This window comes from Leptosomus discolor, chromosome 13 (assembly GCF_034619465.1).
Source record: "Leptosomus discolor isolate bLepDis1 chromosome 13, bLepDis1.hap2, whole genome shotgun sequence".
NCBI lineage: Eukaryota > Metazoa > Chordata > Aves > Leptosomiformes > Leptosomidae > Leptosomus > Leptosomus discolor.
The window spans coordinates 13461347-13483773 of NC_141403.1; the positions used below are offsets into that span (position 1 = coordinate 13461347).

General features: G+C 45.2%; 1 protein-coding gene across 5 annotated transcripts in view; it reads right to left on the minus strand.

The window, feature by feature from the left end:
• The window catches only part of LOC104340930 (low-density lipoprotein receptor class A domain-containing protein 4), a 75980-nt gene that overhangs the window by 47834 nt on the left and 5719 nt on the right, over positions 1-22427 (minus strand). For 3 of the 5 annotated variants that reach the window (XM_086472618.1, XM_086472616.1, XM_086472614.1), the window contains exons 3-4: positions 13271-13324; positions 11334-12010 (exon numbers count right to left, since the gene is read on the minus strand). In XM_086472618.1, coding sequence (XP_086328744.1) covers positions 11468-12010; positions 13271-13324 — 597 coding nt within the window. In that variant the 3' untranslated portion in view covers positions 11334-11467. Of the gene's footprint in view, positions 1-4734; positions 4755-11333; positions 12011-13270; positions 13325-22427 lie in introns of those variants that run through there. The other 2 variants (XM_086472615.1, XM_086472617.1) reach the window with 2 other exon arrangements.

The following is a 22427-nucleotide window of genomic DNA, read 5'->3' on the forward strand; positions in this document are numbered from 1 at the left end:
ATTAGAACTCATTTAAAGCACAACCGATCAAAACAGTGATAATGAGAGAAGCCTAATTAATTTTTGTCTAAGTAACGAAGCCTTATTACAGAGGGGTCTTTAGAAGAAAAGGGCTTGGGATGTTAAAAACAGGGTGTTTGTAATGAGACGCAATACTGCTGGGAGCCTGGAAGCCAGACCTAGAGGTTTCACAGGACTGCAGCAGCCACTGTATTAATCTTTTAACAGGAAAAAGTAACCCTACTGAGAGGAGACATCCCATTTATAGCAGAGTTCTGAGTTGCAACCATTGGCAGAGATATTAAAACACAATCAAACAGAATGGCATATTATAAAACAAATATAAATACAATTAAAACCAGATTAAGGAAAAGATCAAAGCAGGCTCAAAAGAACCCCCCACAGTTTCCAGGGAGTTCAGGGTTCAGACAGCAGAGGAGGAGCAGAAGCTTGGAGATTTGGAGCACTTCTAAGGACTAAGGAACTTGCAATTTCCTAAGCACTGAAGAATTAAAATGCTGTAGATGGAGGAGCGCTAACTCACGGTAGTTATAGGAAAATAAAATGGTTTTTGAACCAAAAATAAGTACTGTAACATTTAAAGAACCAAGTCATTTGGAAAGAACAGCAGCAAGGGGAACACCCCCTGGTCCCTGTCCGAGGCTGCTCCATAAGCAGAGTGTCAGAAATGGGCTGTGACGGCAGCTGCCGCAGCAGACCCCTCTTTCTTGGGAAGACCTGTAGGAAAGTCCCAGGTTTGAAGTACTACCTGCCTCTAAGCATTGCATCTCAACAGGAGAGATCAAACTCCAGCAAGCACAGCCACAGGTATAATACACAACACAAGAGAATTAGTTCATCAATAATCACGCTAAGTAAATCATCACTTTATACTTCAACAGAAAACTTTATACTTTCAACAGAAAGTGCTCTGTAAAAAAATCTTCCCTGGTTTTGTTAAGCTTTAGTACAGCAAAGCGACAGGTACCAGCCAGTGGCAGTTTGATCCACCTTGCAAAGATCCGTATTGCCAAAGACAAGTCACGGGATCCTCCTGTCTGGTTTCTTACCACCCTTATCATCCCTCTCTTCCCCCCATACCGGCATGCCCCTGGTCATGCTGCCCCCTCCCATGAGCCACATCTCATTTTTTTAACCGATTTTTGAAAATCGGTGATTTGGGGCTGGTGCTGATCCCCTGGCTGGTCAGCCAGCACTGGTCTGGCCAGAGGCAGCCACCAACACCCAGTGCTTTAAATGAGACGGCAGTGGGGTGGTTGTCTCAAAGGAACTGAAGTCACCAGTGGCTTGGACTAAGCGCCTGGACTTAACCACAGCGGGTGAGGGGCAGGTGCCTCCTGCTACAGTCCATCCTATGGCAGAGGGGCCAGGCAGGACCACCCAAAATCACCCCCGTATTAATCACCAAAGGCTCAGGGTCAGAACACTGATACAAAATCCCCATCAGACACCCCTTTCCCATGGCCCTCCCATATGCTCTAAGGACGGAGTCCTCCCTCTGGCTCCTCAGTGATCAGCTAACAGCCAGCAGCAAACCAATGGGAAAAAGACCAGTACCTGTTTTACAGAAGGCCACTCTAGTGTCCCACCTTTTTTTTTGGTTGGTCTTTGTTTTTTCACTTCAAAGAGAAAATAAATTCAACAGGAGACAAATGCATTTCATGATTTTTAATAATTTTGTGCCATGGTTTAACCACAGCATATTAAGAACAAGCATAAAATCTGTATTTAAAACTAACAACAGCACTTAGAGCAACATCTTCCTTTAAAAGTATTGCAATAAACAGACCTTAGGTCTAAAAACTAGGACATCACCATTTGCTCAATTAAAAGAGTCAGATACACAACAGTTGAAATCTTTTCCTGTATATAACTGGGAGTTACGGTGGAAAATAAGCAACAAATTAATCGTGTTAAAAGGAAAATAAAATTTAAAAAAAATTAAAGCAAGCCAGGTTTGTCATAGCATCACATGAATAGCTATTGAGAAATTTCAATACAGTTGTAAAAAGACTTACTGGTTTTAATAGCTTTGTTTTTACAACAATAAAATTTAAAATAAAGATTAAATATTGTTGATAGTGCTGTACATATTTCAGAATAGCTTGAAACAAAATGGACAAAAATAACAGATGTGTTGAAAATGTGATCTTGAAAGCCACAATGTTGGAAATACAGAAAAAAAATCCATACAGCAATAAAGCATTTTACACTGTAAAATAACTAGCAAAAAACAACAAAGAAAGGGTCAACACTCTAAAAACAGGCATTTGATGGTTATTTTTAAGTGTAACAGCCTGACTGATGTACATACCATCATGAAATGCTCCAAGCACAGCAGCACTGGGCAGCTGATAGCTATACAATGAAAACCCCTGTCGACACTTACATAGTCTTTGTACTCTAAGTAAAAATGCTTTGTTAAAGAGTATTAAAGTAAATTTTAAAAATTATTATTATTTTTGCTGTCCAGGTCTATGATGCCTGAGGCTCTCATAACTTCTGCTTATACTTCTTTTAAAATCTTGGCTGTCTGCTGTGCTTTGTGGTAAACGGAAAAGCGTGAACGCAGCTGTGAATACACTTAATAGACAGTCTGCTCTTTCCACTGCAGCTTCAAAGCAAATTAGTGCCTCTAAAAGGAGACATGCTTGTGTTTGGTCCACTCAATATGCAAGTTTTGTTATGATAAATCCTACCCTAGATTCCTCCAGCGGTAGGTTTGCTCTGTACAGAGTCTTCCCAGTCAAGGCCTGGGGATTTCTGTTTTTCTTCCTTCATGCACAGAAGTGGTACTGCAGTGCAAAAAGAAACGTGAACGTGGCCAGGCAAGGCGTACTTCCAAAACAACTACTCTATGCCCTGACAAACAATAAATGAGTACACAAACGACAGTCATGAAATATGTACCCTATGATACATGCGTACTGATAAAACCGCTCGATGTATGGAGGTACGGACACAAGCTACCTGTGAGGGCTTGATGATGCAGAACTGGCCATTAAAAACTCATACACTTTAAAACAAAAAAAAACCCAAAACAACCATGATCAACATTCAGATACAGGACTCCTGTGGGGGCTTTTAAAAAAGGTATTTACAGACAAACATGTAGCTGAATTTTCAGGTTGACAGAGAAGTCGTGAAGGACTGTGCTCCACAGCACCATCCTCGAGCGCGACGGACCCCATTGAAAGCCCACTCAAGCCAGAGGAAGCCTCACCGTTGACTTCACTGAGCCCCGGAAAAGGCCCCCTGAGTTTTAGCATAGCGTTGAGCTAGTCAGCTGAAAAACCAAACACAAACGCCATCTCAAACATATCTCAACATGTTGCTACCTTACATCTGTGGTTAAAGCCTGACAAGTATAAAAAAGCTACATACAGACATGAGTATCTATGAAAGATTAGTCGGTGTCCATCTGTGGGAGGACTAGTCTGTCTCAGACCGATACACTTTTACATCACTTACCATCCTGGGATAGTTAGAACGAACACTTTAGAAAAATAAGTACAGCATCTGCAATTCTCTACGCTAGAACTTCACGCTGATTTTTCCTGAGGTATTTGCTTCACCGAAGAGCCCGCGCCCAGAGCAGCCATGGCAGACACGCGCAGAGGCGCCAGGGGAGAACCGACCTGCCGAGGGAGCCTGGCAGAAAGTTGAAAGGCTGAAGCACTTTCACTTCCCACCTGGCACCTGAACAGGCTCAGGCCTTTCTCCACAACCTTAAACACCAACGCGGGTTAAGCCACGGCCGTCAGAGGCTGATGCAGCAGCGGCAGCGCTGCCGACTGCCAGCTCACGCTCAAACCCTGCATGCAGCTCGCTGCCAACCGCAGCTTCCTTGCCTACCCTTCGGCTTGCAGCCCCGCAGCCCCCCAAGGCCAGCGGCAGCCCCAGCCACGCACCAAGCCTGACCCAGGCCGCAGTGGCAGGATCGCCTACCAGCAGCGGGCGCAGGGCAGGGGCTGGCTGCCGTCACGAAACTCTCGTTGGCCTCGTTTTGATTTTGCAGGGATGGTTTGGGTCAGTTCCCACTTGTCTGAGCTTCACTTCAAATCTAGGATGTGGATAAAAAGATTCAAAAGGTTTTAGCCCATTTCTAAGTTTGTTTCTTTTTTTTTTTTTTTTTTTTAAAAAAAAAAAGGTGAATCAGGGATACTAATAAATAATGTATGTGCTGGAGAAGTAGTAACTAATACTGGTCCAACTCAGCAACAGTGAGGCAACAACCAATACCAGAAGCATCCAGTTGCAAGGTTAAAGCTGCGGAGGTTTTGTTTGTTTTGCGTTTTTTTTTCCTTTTTCTTAAAGTGACACATTTAAAAAAAAAAAAAGAACAAATCTTCACAGCAAAGATGCATCAAACGACCAATTGCTATACACAGCTAGTCAAAAAGGATTTGCTCAAACTTTTTCCCTTATTATATTGATATTTAATAGGAAAATAAAATACATAGACTTTTTGTCATTTGTATGCATTCATTTGCAAATTTTCTTACAAAAAAGGACTAAGCACAGAAGCTGGCATTCACAAAGTCTATGCCTTTTTTTTTGTGTTAAAATTGGTATCATCTATACATTATCTTACAGTATTAACAACATCTATTTGTTTCTGTATGTTTGTTTGTTCTACCCATTGGGTAGGATATGTGCATAATATATTCAAGTTATACACAGCACCATACAAAGAAAAAAACCCAACAAAACCCAGAAAAAAAGACCGACAACTGAAAAAGCACCATTTTAAGTGAGGCACAACAAAGGTGGGAGTGTAAGGCCTGATCCAAAGCCCCCTGAAGTTGGCAAGAGCTTTCCTACCAACTTCACCGGGCTTTGGATCAGGCCCTCTCAAGTGCAAGGGGGTTCCTATCTGCTCAGACCTGAACATGAGGCACCTTAGTTGCTTACAAACTACTGACATGCAAACCTCCTCAAAATTAGATCTAATGTGGATGTGCATCATTCATTAATAAACCTACCACGGTGGACAGACAAGCACAAACTGAGGAGAGAAAGGAGGAAGGAAAGAGACAGCTTTGTCACCCATGAGATCCTACACACACCAACGTTGTTTCAGAAAGCTCACACACCAAACCATTTAAAGCAGCAGCAGCAGCAATATAGCAAAGAAATGACAGAGTCACCTCTGGCAGTAAATCACACGGCTGTCGGAGGGAAGGAGGGAGTATCTAGGTTACGAGTTTGTTTCTTTATTGTTAACCACCATAAAAAGGTAAGCTCTTCTACAGCAAGAAAGCGATGCCAGCAATGCCCGGGTTGCTCGTGTTCAGTCTAAAAATGGAAGAGAGGACAGGAAGGCAGAAGTAAGAGCCAGGAGAGTTTGCAACACTTCTCAATATGGAATTGTGCTTGGTTTTCCCTTTAGAAAGCAGGAGAAATGCAGTGAGTGGTCACAAAACTGGCACTGGCGGCCCTGCAATATATTTCATGCAATTAGCTGTGACTTCAAGGAAACACCAGTGTCTGCGGTGCCTACTAGCACTCATCGGAACTGAGCCCTCACCTACACTTGAGCCTACTGGGAAGAGGCACTGCAGGGCTGATGCTGTTTTTGGGGGCTGAACGTAGTAGTGCAGCTTCTGCTAATTCCCCAAGCGGAGCTGTACCAAGAAAATAACACTTTTTTGCTGGTGCAAGTGTGCCCAATGGGGCTTTTGCCAGCATAGCAATGGCAATCGGAGGTGGGTCAAAAGGTAATTTGCACCCCTGATTAACGAGCACAGACTGGCAAACAATATATTATTAAAAACCCTAAAAATCTTACCAACCAACACTTGCAGCTGGGCCACTCTCAAAACTTTGAACTTCAATTTCCTAACGAAACATACGGAAGAGTCTTCCAATTGTGAAACCTATGTAAGTTCAGCATGCCCTCGCACGGGACACTTTGTGCTCTAAAAGGCCTCAACGGATCGCAAACAATTCAGCAAGAGTGCCTCTTCCCAGGGGTTTAAACAACTGACACATCTGGGGCTAGCTGAGGAGAAATGCTGTAATCACACTGGTTGGCAAGCAGGCAACACAGTGTGGGAAAAAAACAGGTATGTGCAATTAAATTATCTGCAAGAGCCTTTATCTAAAAAGCAAAGACGTAATCAAAAGCCAGCCTTCAACCGAACCCACTGCACAAATGGATCACCTGGTTCCCAGCATCAGCTAGGTTTGAAAGAACGTGCTTCTGAGACTCGGAGTACAGGAAGAACATTGCCTTCCGCACATCATACGTGAGGTCTGCACTAGGGCTGTCCCAAAAGCACGAGGATTTTTCAAAGCTCACCCAGAAGGAGAGAGCTGTTGGATGGAAGAAGAACTAGCGCACCAGCCCACAGGCAAGAATTTGCGCAGCAAGAAACTGCCCTACTGATGAAAACAGGGCCATGACATTCACAGGACTGAAAAGCAAATATTCCTCATGCCTCCAGCTGCTCGACAAGTGACCTGTCACTGTTCCTGAGAGCACAATATATAGCCATTTAGCACTTCTGGGAGGTGACTGTGGAACAGTAACTAATACACAATCAAGGGGCAGGGTACAGGCACAAACGTGGACGCAGGGACGTACAGACACCCATGTGCATGGACATGACAATGGTAATGATCAGACCAAATGATCAGATCTGTGAATAATCCTAAATACCTTCAAAGGTACAGGCAAGCCTATTGTTTATCCTTGGGGAAAGGAAAAAAGGCAAAGAAAAAAAAAAGCAAACAATTTTGGAGCACACCTATCTTCACCAGCATACCTTTTTCTTTGCCTATGAAGTCAGGTTACCTTAGTTACCATGAGCGTTCAGGGCTCAGAGTCAGAGAAAGGTTAGTACTCAATCTTCTCCAAACCATCCAAACATTCCTCACAGATCAGTGGCAGTTTTAAGGTCCAGTATCTCACTACCTGGCAGGGTTAAAAACCGCCTCAGACAGCGCTGTTCCAGACAGCCTATGCATGGGCTCTCCAGCAGGACAAGGCTTTCTGCCCTATTGCAAAAAAAGTGCATTTTCAGAAAGAAACAATGTCATTTCACTCCCTGCCCTTCCCTGAACCACATCCACAGGGTGAAACAAAAAAATCTCAGCGACACTTTCTTTTTCATATTTCTGCAACACAAAAATTCAGAGAATTGGGGTAACAGACACAGCTTCCAGCTGGGACAAACTGGTGGGAGAAGTGGGCAAGCAATAATAAAAAGCCAAAAGCAGCACAGCTTGACCCATGGTTCTTGCAGATTCCACGACTGTGGGAATGTACACACCTTCCTCACTAGCCATCAAGAACTTGTACGTGGGGCATGCATCTGAGTTTTCACACTTTCAAGGAAAAAGCACGCTGTCATGAAGTCACAGCAGACTGAGACTGGGTTAAGTGTCAAATTCATCAGTGACAAGACTAGGAGTAGCTTAAGTAGGTCCTCCCTGGCAAAACCAACCTATTACCCAAAGTACTGTGAATTCTGTACATGCCACGTGCTACAGGAAAGGGACCTGAACATTGCTCCGTTGACTAGGCACTAGTCTCCTTGTTCCTCATATCTTTTAAGCAGCACCACGTACACAGAGCCTGCTTGTACAGCACTGAGATGAGACCCAACCACAACCAGGCTATATGTACATCCAGAATTAGAGCTAAGCGCCGAGCACTCCATCAGGAACCTGGGAGAGAAACATCTTTTCTGTTGCTAAAGCCCCTGCCTTTTCTGGCCCTGCAAGATCATAGGAAACATCAAAGATGGGGCATATTTAGCATGAAGAAGGGAGCCATGGCAAACCACATAAGAGAAAAATTAACCTTTGCGGTAGGACAGAGGTCATAATGCTTTATTTCTTAAAGGTACATTTAAAAAAGAATCTTTTAACTTTAAAATTTATAAAGTGGGGACATCATTGGACTGAATTTTGGGAAGATGGATTACTGGGCAAAGGCCAGGAGATGCAACCAGAATTCAGGCTGTATGAACCATCACACATAAAACTCCACACACATATATTATGTGGGTTTTGTGCATGATAAACATAAACCAAAACACCGATACAGAGGTATAATCTACATGATTAACTCTAAAATGTTTGCAGAAATCTTTTATAATTGACAAAGCTTCATTTGGGTGGCTGTGAATACAGTTATTACTTCTGGATATTTTCAAAGGGAGTTTTCCATAAACGCTCCATTGAATTACCTATCTTCAGACATCGCCAGTTCCTAAGTCTGTGAAGACTGACAGTGCTATCTAATTCTGATATTCCTTCTTTCACCATTCTCTTCTGTTAGCAAGGGCATACTTTCTCTCACTGCAACAAAGGAAAAAAACGGAAAAACACATGCTGTTGCAACGTTATACTCTTGACAGCACTCCCATCGGAGATCATGAACGTTCGTCAGAAAATACCATATTTACTCCTCTAAGAGGCCCCAAAACCAAAGTGGCAGATTGCAAGCTCGGCTATAGCAAGCAACAGGTGACTACACCATCAGAGCTGACAGGCATCCTGGCTGCACACTAGCTTTGGACAGCAGAATACGATGAGAAGGTGAAGATGCAAGAGGAAATGCAACCATAAGGTGAGCAAGTACTAAGCTGTTTTTAAATAAATCTTTTCTACAGAACTGGAACAGGTTACATTTTCCACGCAAAGAAAAATTTCCTCAGTCAAGAAAAATTAAGAGACAACAGTGCACACATCGTACTGGACAAGGTTAATAGGAAGAGTGTAAATCCACTGGCATGCAGAGACGGCAGAAGACAGCAAAGGGCTGTCTTCAAAGAAAGCGTGTTCCCAAGAGGTGACTTTGAAGGCAACTTCAAGGCTCACTTCACTGAGATCTGTGCATGGACAGAAGTTGGTACTCAACCGGCCCAAGCCCAGGGCCCAGTCAGGTGTGCTCTGCCATGATGCCCGAGTTCCAGCTGTTCTTGCCTGAAGGCTTCTCGGCTAAGAAATCCCCATTTAGGCAACAGCACAGTATCTGTGTAGGCACACACACGCTCTGGCTTAAAAGCTCACTTCTGAAGGACAACGAAAATCACTGAAGACCAAACCCAACATTTGCTGGTTTTGTCTTCTGTTTGGTTTTTGTTGGTTTGGTTTTGTTTGTTTTTAACTAAGAATTACGTTCATAGGTTGTCTGCAAAAATCTAACTTCACAGCTTTTATTCCCAGGAACCAGACATGATGAGAGCCCTAGCTGACTGACAGCCACCTAGTCATCTCCTAAATACCTGTCCTGTGGGTCTGAGTGGGGAAAAAAATAAGTGAATCCCATCATGCAATCTCTCTCTCTCTCCCTTCAAATAATACATAAATTAAAAGGCAGCTTTACTCTGCATCACCAGTGTGACTCAGACCAGAAAACAATTACAGAGACAAATGAGGCTGTGCATTCAGACTAACAGTTAGACAAACATTTTCTAAACTACAATAAAACCAAATTACCTTATGAAGAAAATAATCTACACTGAGGGCCATAAAACACACACGCAGACACGCACACTGTTTTGGCATTAAAACTCTGCATAGATCAAAGATGCACTTCAGCTATCAGAGCCCCCGGTGTACAGAAGTCCTGCAGAAATCCAGCCTCCGGCCATGGGGCCCAGCGCTAAGGCAGGGCACTCCTCCACAGCGCCCTGGGGGCACTCAGTGGCTGCTACCCACAACCAAGCACAAGGCTAAGAAAATAGAAAAAAGTGAGAGATCTTAACGTGAAAAGGCCTATGACACACTCACACACATATATATTAGAAACTATTCAAGCTAAGACTCTAAAGGTTCTTACTTAAAGTCCGTTTCTGAAATGCATTTTAAGTGCAAGTTGTGCTTTTTCATGTGCTTGTGATGCCACTACCACCATCTGCCAACTGCCTTCCAGCACTGCGTGTGCTTCCACACAGGAGCAGCCAGGGCAGAGATACCCCACATGCCACTTCACAGGCAGGCAACATTTCCCACCGACTCCTAAGCCCAGCACGGCAAAACGAGGGCTTGCAGACCCTCAGGCAACACGAGTCATCTTTACCCACGCACGCAGTCCCGCCAGCACCAGCTGGATGATGTGCACGGAGGAGGGTTTCCACAACAGGGCCCAGAGCAGAAGGGTTTGCAGCGAGTGTCACTGGTGCTCCCACGTCACTGCCAGGGACGCCGCCCAAGCCAGTGCCACTGCGACGCGCGCTCTCGGTACTGCTGCGGAAACTGCACGGGGGGTTACGGCTGCAAAGGCCCCTTCACTTCAACAGGATGGATCCCCAGGACTGAACCTTCAGTAGCTAAAGGATGAAATGGAGAGCGAAAAGCACAACAGTCTCACGTATTTTAACAGCATTGCAGGGGGAAAAAACCACCTTACATTTTTAAACAATTTATTGCATAATGTCATGATATGTGACTAAATACATTTCAGGCTACAGTGAGGACACAATCTCTAAAACTGTAAGTACTGGTGATACTGCATTATGAAAAGGAAAAGAATGGCAGCACTTAGTTAGAATTAACACAAATTGACACATCGGGGATTTCGTTTTGCCGTTTACGGAACAGTCTACACTGCAAAACAGCCAAACCCTAAGTGACAGAAAATGCTGGGATTTTGTATTTGCCTTCTTCCATCCAAAGGTCTCCAAGACACTTCATTGACGCACTGTTATCTGAATGCAAATTATTGCAAAGACAAGTGTCCCTGTATTTCTTGATTTGTAAAAGTCAAAAGATGTTAGGCTAAGTCCTGTCTCTTTTTTTTCTAGCAAACCCGAGGGGAGGGGGGCGAACTCCTCCAGATTACTTTTGGGTCTCTACCATTATTCCACAGGTGAATAGACAACATACAGAAGAACTTCACATAAAACAGTTCCCTCATATATATTTTTTTTAAAAACATTAAGATAGTGCAACTTCGTAAAACACATTTATCACAACACAAATTAATTCCTTGCATTCATCTAAGCTCTCAACTTTATACCTTGGCACACAAAACAGGAATTTTGTTTCATACTAAAAAAAAAAAATCCACACCCTAGGAGAAAAAAAAAAAGCAAACTGGCCAATTCTTCCCCCATTTATCTAGTAAAACCACCTTCTTCCTTCTGCCATTCAGCGAGTATAAAACAGGCTGTACAAGCCTCATTTCTGTGCTAAGTTAACTTTTAGAATTAAATAATTGAAATAGTTTATTAAAAAAAATAATATATCCCCCCCTTCCCCTGAAACACTGCTCGTAGACAAACTGAATGGAAGTTTGTATTTCTTTCAAGCTGCTTTGCATGCAATTCCCCTGAAAGGAATCAGAAACAAAGAACTGGTTTGCACGTTTGGTTTTACTAAGTTGTACCACGTGAAACGTAACAACACTGTGCACCGGAGCACGGGGGTCTTCTTCCACCGCCCTGCTTGAATCTCTCATCTTCAGTTCAAACGCACCTGGGCGAGTGACTTAGACCAGGTTTCCTGGTTTCCGGTCTTGGCCTTTGCTGGGGACTATTGCGCTCTCTGAATTGTTCTGCTGAAACTGAAGTCTGCTCCCCCTCTGTGAGGAAGGAGGCACGTTGCTGTGCTGGTGATGGAAAAAAGAGGAGCCTGGGTAATGCCCCATGACCTCGCTGTACGTCGGGGGTGGTCCTTCCATCCTTCCGTTACTGCTATAGTTGGTTGCACTTATGCCCGAATTGCTGCTTGGTGGGCAGGGGCCCCCATTGTACATCGAGATGTCTATCAAGTCGCTATCAAAAATGGTTCGGTTGGGTGGTGCCCTGACAGATTCCCGGTTGAGCTCCATCTGCTGTTCTGGGTCCCGGAGCTGCAGGGTGCACGGGCCTTGGTACGGCGGTGGCTCTTCCCCGTCAGAGAGGGAGATGGTCGGAGGAAGGTCAATCTCATGCTGCATGTAAGGGTAAGTGGGCTGGAAGCGACTGAAACGGTCCCGCTGCATAAACGACGGGGTGGTAAACCTGTCCCTGGACCTTGGAGCATACATGATCTGAAACGGGAAGAGAGACACGTTGTGACTCCACGCCCGAGCAAAGCACCGCGGGTGCTCCGTGTTTACAAAGAACCAATAAACCAGAAAATACTTCTCTTCGCCACCTATCTTAGAAGACGAAACCCGGCAGACACTGTGCACGCGTGCTCCCACACATGTGCATGTGAAAACAAAGAGGTACGAGTTGCAGGAAGGATCTAACACAAGACACTTGAGAACAGAACAGCTTCACGAAGGAAAACCAAGACCTTGCACAGCTCCTTCTGACATTAAAACATGCAGAGCTGAGAGAACACAATTCTGTTTCTGTACATAGCAAACGCTTTCTCTTTAGACCTGACAACTAACTAGTTCTACGAAAATGTCCCAGCACTGAATTTCAGCTGCAGCCTGAGCCTCCCCCTCCTACTCAGAGTTAACGTAATACCCTGCATCACCAAAGAATTCAGATGGCCATTTTAGTACATTTTGTAAAGGCCTGGCATACCTCATACCTTCACCACCAGAGTGGGTCAGGTGTCCTCCTCCCCCTCAGTTCTCAGCCAGAGTTCAGCCTCCAGGGAGGACCTGGAAGGCTTCTGTATTGCGAGTGGAAAAAATGTCCCTGGTATATTAAGCCCTGGAGAAGGTCAGGAAGAGCTATTGCTCCTCACTTGGTCTACCCCAGATCTAGAGAGACACACCAGCTTCTTAGATCTAGATCTATCAAATTGCTCTTATGTTTGGGTCCATGCAGGGTCTTTAGCCCTCAAGCCTCATAGATACAAGCTCAGCCACCAGGAAGATTCATTGTTTGACACAGGTGAGCTGGGCCACTTGGAGCAACACACCCACAAACTATCACTCAGACCAGGGATCTGTGCTAGCCGGAAGATGGGAGACACTGGTGACAGCATATGTGTTGGAAATCCAGGAAAAACACAGGAAGATGAGCAAGTGGTCTCTCAGATTCCAATGAATACTCAAAGTACTGAGCCACTGCATGAGAGACACGTCCACTGCTTACCTGTGAATGTCTACTATGATACAGGGAGCTGTGGATGGAGATGAGGTGTCGGGTAGGTAGAATGTCATTCTTTTAATGAAAAAGTCTTAAGCATTTACAGAATGGGACTTAAAGCAGGCTCAGATATCCACATGAACCTGGCTCTTGGTCTATGCCGAAAAGTTTTATTTACTAAACAGATGCACGTTTTTGAGAGGAGCCAAATACATGTAACAGGAAAGAGGTGAAGATAGTAAGAAATCTCTCTGTACCTCTGAAGCACCCTGGCGTGAAACGGAGCTTTCTGAAGGCCACAAGCACCCTTCCTGGAATGTAGAAAAACACAACAAAAGAGAAAAATTAATAGATCACATCACCTCAAATATCATGACTTTTAGGAGCAGTCAGCTTCTAAGGACTGGCTGCCTCCACCTAGAGAAAGCTGATAAACAAGTAATGTCCCACCCTTTTTCCAAAACCAGGGAAACAGCAGCTCTGCACCCAAGCAAGTCAAGCTTGTCCATTGTGCAAGTGCCAGGACACCAGACACAGCACCCAGCCTCACGGGCCACAAGGACGCAGCAAGCTGGTCAAGCTGGTCACAGCTATGAGCGCGTGGCACCGCTGGTCACAGCTATGAGCGCGTGGCACCTCGCAGAGGTGACAGCAGACACTTCAGTGCTTGTGCGCTGAGCGGGTACCCTTCACCTCCCAGCCCGTGACCAGGCCACGTCGCCACAGTCGGCAGGTCCAATGAAGCTGACCCGCCAGCCAGGATCCTGATTACACACCAGAGACAAAACAGTTCACCACAAAACCTGGTGCCTGCAGCCTCGGCGGTGAAGCGACACTCTAGACCCAGGTATATTCTGGTCAAAACTGTCCGTTGCCCAGTTCCCACCATAAACAGTAATTAAGCAGATGAAGTTTCAGCCACCAGTTCCCCTCTTCAACCACTTCTCCAACCACCTTCTCAGGTATTTGCTCTCTCATGCCTTGAAAGGCTGTTCTGACACCGTACCAGCACTCAGGGCAGAATGAAAGTGTGAAGAACAACCTGTGTGTATCATTACTTTTCTTCTCAACTAACTATTTAGAGTAGCAGTAACTACCGCAATAGATTTATTTTGTTGGAAAATTTCGAAGCTGGAAAGGACTCACCAGAGCAGGTATAAAGCACAGAATTTCAATCTTGGTGTAAAAAACATCAAAACATTGTATAGTCATGAATATTTTCTTGGTTCCAATTCAAGTTTTACAATTTTATAGACATAAGAAATTTCAGGAACAGGAAGGAAAATGCATACTGTCCCCAAAAGCATTACCCTGTGTAGACTACTTTCAGATCTTACTGTACTGCTGCTTCTCTGTATAGCATCTTTCAACATATTTCAGATGTAAAAATAGACCTAACTAGATGTTCATCATGACACCCAGAGACCAAAAGCAGTCTGTGATCTTGTCAGGAGAGTCCACCGCAGAGGAAAGCTACTCTAAGAGGAATCTCCCACAGGATTCAGCTGTTAAGGGAAATGCTTTGAATAACAAAGCTGGTCAATCACTTCTCTTCTGTAGCTTTAGAGAGGAGAGATAGAGGGAGGCTGACAATTGCAATTATTTACCACTTCCCTTTGCAAGTTTCCTCATTTGCAAGGGCCTGATACAAAAGAGAAATCTTACATAGATTCATGTATTTCAGTGCCTATATAAGGTTCTGTCAATAGAAGAAACTGTAGCTGAATAACTGCATATGTACCTGTACATGCATACTTGTACCCACCTTCCTTTCCACCCCTCCCTCACCCAGATGCCCTCATTTTGAAATATCTGAGGGTGTACTTGCCCAATGAAAGACAACCAGATTATCAGCAGCTGACCCAGCAGACTCTAAGCCTGTTGCAATTGTTAAGTAAAACATACCAGTCAAAGCTAAAGCGCTCAATTAACTGCCCACGAACTACAGGCCATACACAGCCCAACAGAGATTCCTGAGCGAGGGTTGGAAAAATACAATACTGAGTAGCTTTACGCTTAGTGCAACTGCCTCAGTCTCTCCTTTAATGTTTCAGGCTCACAAGAAAGGAAAAAAGGCAAAAACCCATGACCCAACCCAGAATGGACCCCCACCACTCCTGATACTTAAGCTCCCTTATAAAAGGGTTTCCGATGTAGAAGTGGGAACGACAGCTCCCATCCCAGGGCCCATCTCCCCTAAGGCAGGCAATTAAGAAGAGCCACAGGAGACGGTGCAGCACATGGAGAAAAACTCCGTGCTGACACGGAGTAGGACTCCATGCTGAGCCTGGGCACACAGAGCTGCTACCAGCAATGTTGAACAGAAACAACTTGTCGGAAGAGTGGAGTTGCCCGTTACTTCCACTGCCAATGCCGGAATCCCAGTACAGTAAAACACCTGCCTGGAGGCATTGCAGCTGCTACAGGGACCCCACAGAGTGCGACCAGGATGCTGGGGTAGTTGGACAAAGATGACAAGACCAAAGGAGCCCAAGGCTCTCCCTGCTCTGGGCTAACTACTCAAGGAGGCAGACAGCTTGGGATGCAGCTGAGCTCCAAGGCTGTGAGATCCTTAGGATGCAGGGATGTGCAACAACATGGCCTCTGTGACAGTGTGTCCTATAGCCCACCTGTAGCTACTCCCTTCCCTAAGGTTTCCTCTGGAGGGAGCAGCAAGCTGAATACATCACTTGGCAGCAGCCAGCCCCCCCCCCCAAGATCTCCATCCCGGGAGCCAGAGGAACTCCCCAGGCAGATGGCTGGATAGCATGTGCTCAGCATGCCCATGCTCGGAAAGTATCACGCTCACACACCATGTGCAGACCAACCTCACCATGCATACATGGTCAGTCCAGTGCCACAGTAGAGGATTTTCTCATGACCGCTAGAATAAGCTCAGACTAACTGGCCCAAAGTGGGAAAAGGCACTACACTCTTACTTAGTGTATGGACAAGCCTTAAAATGGACAGCAAGAGGGGCAAGCAGAAAGGGAAGGACCTGATGGACAACTGGGTTTGCTGCACTCAGCTATAGCGTAATCCTTGAATCCTTCTAGGACACGAACTTACTGTATGCTGACCTGCAGCAACAAATACAAACACATAGAGGGGCTTCCTAAACTTTAAGAGGAAAATATGACAACATGAGAAGAAGAGTACAGAGAGAAGGAAAAGAGAGAGAGAAAGACAAAGGACAACATGACACTGCTTAATTATGACTGGCTCTATGGGGCTTATATTTATAAGTATTTGAGGGATACAACAGAACAGGAAAATCATTTATGCTTAATATCACACACTATCCTTTTACACAGCACATACTTCATTAGGTACCTCAGCCAGATGCAGTAGCTCGCTACTGAGCTGTGCAGCTCCTGCTTCAGGGCTGGCCTGGGAACTGCCAGCCCAGAGCAAAGCCGGACTCTGCTCGGGTCCGTCTGCAACTGCTTACTTAGATGCACCCTCCTGCTAACAGCCCAAGGCCAAGAGAAAGGTGAGGAAATTCATAAAAATGTAACACACTGAAGCGCTTTGCTGAACCTTGCCTTGAAATGCTATAGGGGTTTTCTGTGCTTTGTCTTCTATAGACAAAGCCCATCTCCTCGACAGAAGGTGGCATCTGCCTGGAATGAGAGAACTGCATCCAAACAGGTGCCAGCCCTGTCTTCACAATTTTGATCTTTTCAGCCATTCTGACTTCCTGAAATCACTGCATCCATCATGGGAGACTTACTATCTACCTTTCTCAAGGGAAGTCCTCCCTCCTCTGCACTGGGTAGACACAACCTAACCCAAAGGGTTGGTGCCCACTTACCCCACTGTTCTTAGGGCGATGGCAAGGAGTTGAAAGGAGAAGTGAGGAAAAACCTCAGTGTTGCAGAAGGAAAATACCCCCATGACTTTTTTTCCCCCAAGACGCAGATGTAAGAAATAACATGCTGGGACTGCCGTGAACAATCTAGGGTGACTTACACTGAGGGCAAGTGCTGTTTCTTGCTCTCTCCTTGTCCCTCTACTTACAGACCTTCATCTGACAGCTAAAATGTTTCCCTTTGCTCAGACTAGTAAAAATCAGGTAAGAACTGTCAGCATTTGTATTTATATTCCATCATATTGCTTCTCTTTATTATTCAAAATACCAAGGTAGATTGGACTAACGACAAAAAACTTCTTTTCACTCAGTGACTTCTCATCCCACCTCTCACCCTGAGCGCAAGACAAAATCAGGCACAACCAGCCGCCAGGGCTGGCGCAAGCTCGCAGCCCCAGCACTGCATCACCTGGCATCGTGCCGACAGGCTCCTCCTAGCTAGCAAATCCAGCACCAGCAGTCCTGCTCAATGCCCCCTCACACCAAATGCCGGGGGATTTGTACAAGTAGCTCTCAGGTACATGCAAGAAAGGCTAAACCCAAGCAAATGCAATCTACCCATGTTTTTCTGTGCACAATATATCATTTACCTGCTTCTTACAGGTTCTCAAGAGCTAGCAACTGCAGCTTGCTCCTTCTTAAAGGGTCTAAAGATCTTTAGGCATGAGCTTCAATACTTAAAAGTAACAGGGAGAAAAAGCTTATACATTCATTCCTATATTGTATTAATTTTTACCATTGTTAGGTTTTGGAATGAAAAAAGATAGTAAATGGTAAACTCCACGGTAAATACTAGCTCCTACAAATAACACCAAAGCAAGAAGGGATCCAGCTTTGTCTTTTGCTGACCTTTGCCATTCCTGGGTTTCATGATAATTTACAGAAATTGATTTTGTGATTAGGTTTTAAAATAACAGCATCATTTAATAAATCCAGCTGGGTGATTACTCAATTATCTTACAGTGATGATTATTTAACTCAATATTTAGAGCTTAGGAGACTGGATAAGTCTAAGACAATTTGCCCAATTTGTATTTTACAAAGGTTTACAGCCTCTAGAATTAAACAGTTTAGGAAGATGACTTTTTGAGGCCATTTTTAAATACTGCTTCCTGGAGCACACAGTGTCATCCACCTACCTCGGCTGAGCTTCAGCACATTGACAGACAGCAGGAGAGAAGCGTACCAGAAGAAGAATTTTTAACTCAGGATAAATTGCAAGTAAAAATTTACACTCAGTAAGAAAAATTCCTCAAACTGTAATGAAGCAAAAGCATTCCTGTGCTGGTTTTAGCTGGGGTAGAGTTAATTTTCTCCATAGTAGCTGGTGTGGGGCTGTGTTTTGGGTTTGTGAGGAAAACAGCGTTGGTCACTCAGGGATGGTTTAGTCACTGCTGAGCAGCGCTGACACAGAGCCAAGGCCTGTTCTGCTCCTCACCCTACCCCACCAGTGAGTGGGCTGGGGATGCACAAGGAGCTGGGAGGGGACACAGCTGGGACAGCTGACCCCAGTTGACCAAAGGGATATCCCAGACTGTGTGATGTCATGCTCAGCATATAGAACTGGGGGAAGGAGGAGGAAGGGAGGGATGTTTGCAGTGATGGCGTTTGTCTTCCCAAGTCACTGCTACATGTGATGGAGCCCAGCTCTCCTGGAGATGGCTGCACACCTGCCTGCCTGTGGGAGGTGGGGAACGGATTCCTTATTCTGCTTTGCTTGTGTGCGTGGCTTTTGCTTTATCGGTTAACCTGACTTTATCTCAACACATGAGTTTTCTCACTTTTACTGTTCTGATTCTCTCCCCCCTCCCACTGAGAGCAAGCAGCTATGTGGTGCTTAGTCGCTGGCTGGGTCAAAACCACAACAATCCCATATAATCCAAACTTTTCTTTGTTTTTTACTGACTCTTAAGGAGACTTTCAGCTTTTCTCCACTTTCAGGTTTCTGAGAATTAGAACTCTGCCTGAAATTGTAACTCCTGAGAAACAAAAGTCAGTTTTTCACTTTCTGAACTGCATGACAAGCATTAAGAAGGTCTGTCTTCTCCCCTCGATGAAACTCAGATTTTACTTTTATTATTTTCCATACACACACAGACACCACCACCCCCCCCCCACCCCCACCCCCCCCCCCCCGCCCAGGCAGCTCAGGAGGCAGTGCAGGTCCCCATCCCGGCCCTAGGTGGCACTGACACATTACACCATGTCACAGCCGGGCTCGCTCAAAGGGCTCCGGGAAAGCAGAGGGGCTCGTCCCTTCCTTCTTGCTCCTGGAGGACACAGACCACCACCGCCCGGCAGGCTGCGACGTCTTCCCCTGCCGAACCCAAGCAAAGCCAACCACTGCGCTGCCCAACAGGATGACAAAAGGACTCCAGCAGGACGGCTCCCTCCTTTCAAAGCAGTCTCCCCAAGGGCAGGAAAGGTCACGGTGTCTGGCAGGGCTGTGCACGCCACCAAAGAGAAGTACTAGAGAGAATTATTTCCACCAAACCTCTCACACGTAGTCTGCCTCCCTACACTTACAGCAATTTTATGTTACTTAATGCTTTAAAACTTTTATTTCCCCAGCCTCAGCACTTCAACACTCTAGGTAATCTTCATTTCATCCAAGTGAAGGCAGTAAGTACTGTTATCCTTCCTCCTTTGTTTGGAGATGAAGCAACTTGCCCAAGGTGACACACTGAGTCAGGTGCCACCCAAAGCCGGCGCTCCTCACTTCTAGTCCTACCAACTGATTTCCTAGATGATCCTGCCTTCATTAAAGGTGTTTAGGGTGGCAGACTTCACAGAGCAGCCGTCAGCGCACACCATCCCTCCTGGCAGCACACCCTGGGGAGAGGCGAGCCCACGTCCCTCGCATGGGCAGCACGAGAGCACAGCACACGTCCAGCTCCTGCCAACTGATGCCTGGTGCAAAGCAGAAGGCTGGGCAAAGCAAGGTGGTCTGCAGCACTCACACTCTCTCCCAGCTACAGACTGGGTTCTCGTTCCCACTGGGATTTTCTTTCTTTGGCACATCAGTAAGAAAATGAGAATGAGTGGGCCAGGGATGCCGGCAGGGAACAGAAGGAATAACGCTAACACTGGTGGGGAATAATTTAAAAGGCCAAGAGGCAAGACTAACATTTGAAATCACTGACAAATCCCTGGAGTTGTCAGTGTTATTGAGTACTTTCTGTCACCCTCCCGACATCTCCCTTTTATTCTGAAATAGCTATTCCAAGGAGGGCAGTATCTTTACAGTTGTGCTCCTGGAGCTTGGTATTTGAGATGGGCACTATCAAAGCAAGTCCTAATGCAAGCTGACTAGCCCTAGCAGCAATGCTGCCCTCAGTGCTGGGATGCAAGGGCTGGTCTGGGAGAGCATCTTGTGTGATTAGATGCAGGGACTTTACCGCCAGCAGTAGGCCTGGGGCAGTCAGTGTTTAGTACTCCTTCAACATCCACTTTATAAGAGAAAAAGATGCCAAGTCAGAAGCCACCAGGATGGGGAGAAGGAATCAATTTAGGAACATCAGAAGCTCATTACGTACCACCCTATAAGTCACTTAGTAAATCTCTTTTCCCTCAACATCCCCCTGGAAATCACTGATGATGACACTAAGAGTTAATCATCAGAAAGCAAGATTTATCTTGGTTTTAGCCCAGCAAACAGCAGTCTACCAAGGCAGCCACACGGCTGCAGCTACCTACATTCCAACAGGATGGTTCTGATTACCAGCAATGCTGCCCTCCCAAAGCACAGTGAGCAACGCCACAACACACACCTCCCCTGGGACATCAGACACACATACCCTGCACATGGATGTGCCTTTCAAGGCTGCCACGTGGCTCTGCCCCAACCCCCCCCAGCACTGCTGGTAGTACATCAGTCACTCGCAGGGCATGCTCCTGGTCTACTCCGCAGCCTACAGCCTCCGCAGCCCCCTCAGATCCTCTGCAAACCTTGGCTTGCTCCCGGCTGTGAAGCCAAACACCGCTGAGGGATCCACCACCATGGGGAAGCTTTCAAGATTCTACCCACTGCAATACAGACACTGTGCAGTACTGTGCATGCTCACTTCAGGCTGCCAATCATGCCAACCCAGCTGTCATTCAGCATTGTTCCACCTCTTGCAGTTATGACCCCAAAACTCCCATTTCTGCTGATGTTAAAACAGGCTTTGAATGTTTTAACAGCCACACTAGGAGAGGGCAGGGCTTGCCATGGGAGGGCAGGCAGCACCCTCGGCAGCACAGCTGCACAAGTGCTCCTGAGCACTCAGAGGTTGTCCTGCCCCAGCTGAGATCTGTTTAAGGCCTCAGCACACTAACCAAGGTAATGAACCAAACAAACCAAGGCCAGGGAAAGACTGGAAGATGTACTTGTCAAAGAGCACTGTTTTTTCTGGGATCATCCCTTTCTGCCCTTTGAGTATTACTAACACTTGTTATTCCAGTGATACTTCATCATCTTTTTAGTACTCTAATTTCTGGACTTGGAAGACAATGAGAATTTCAACTCCTAGACCTTTTTTGTTATTGTTTTTGTTTGTTTGGGTTTTTTTTTTTTAACAGGAAGGAAGTTCAGACAGACAGAAGAAGAAACCCATAAATACCTTTTATTTCATTATTTTGGAGGCCTGACCCTGTGAGTTTTACAGGTTGGCAACAAGTTGATAAATTATCTGTTCATTTCTATTACACTTCCTAGAAGAACTGGAGTAAGAGAGATCATCTGTTCAACAGTTGGTCTTTATGGGGCCAGAAATCTGTGCAATTCAGCCAAAAAACAGCTCAGCTGTTAAAAGGCATGATTATCTAGAAACATGACAAGTTTGAAGGAAAACTGAAGGTAAAAGGACAAATAAAAGGCCCATCTGAATAGGAAAGGCAGAATTCTGCCTCCTGATACACTTCTGTTACCTCAGTTATGTGAGGGAAGGGGGCTTCACTTCATTGTTCGCTACAGGAACTAGCTAACAGTCAATTAATTTACTATTTTCTTTTAAGAAATACTGCTGAATTTCCTCTATTTCCATTAATTTTTCTCCACCAACAGAATGCCTGAGTCAGAATGGTATTTTCTTCAGACACTAGCATTTAATAAACATTTAAATCTGTGTTCAGAGTTTATATACCATTAAAAAACAACAACAAAAAACTCACATTCCCTTGGAACAGTATCCACTTATCAGTAGCACAGACACACAAGGCCTGCCTAGTTAAAAATAAGTACGTTTTAAAAGTGTATAATCTAACCTGCATCTCAGTTCTCATGCCATCTATTTACCTTGTGCAACTCATTCTGCAGTTGACAATGAGAACAGACTGGTCATTTCCAGTCTCACATCAGAGCCAACGCTTTAGTTTCCCTACTCTCATGCACCGCACCCTGCTTCTCAGCCAGTTCCCATCAGCATTTCCTTCTAACACCTGAGACAATAGAAAATTCAAACATATTTGACTTCCGACCTCGGAGACCTCCAAAGTCCTGTTTCCCACCAGTATGACCTTCTTTTAAGAACAGCTTTAGCTTATCAGAAATCCAGATGAGTAAT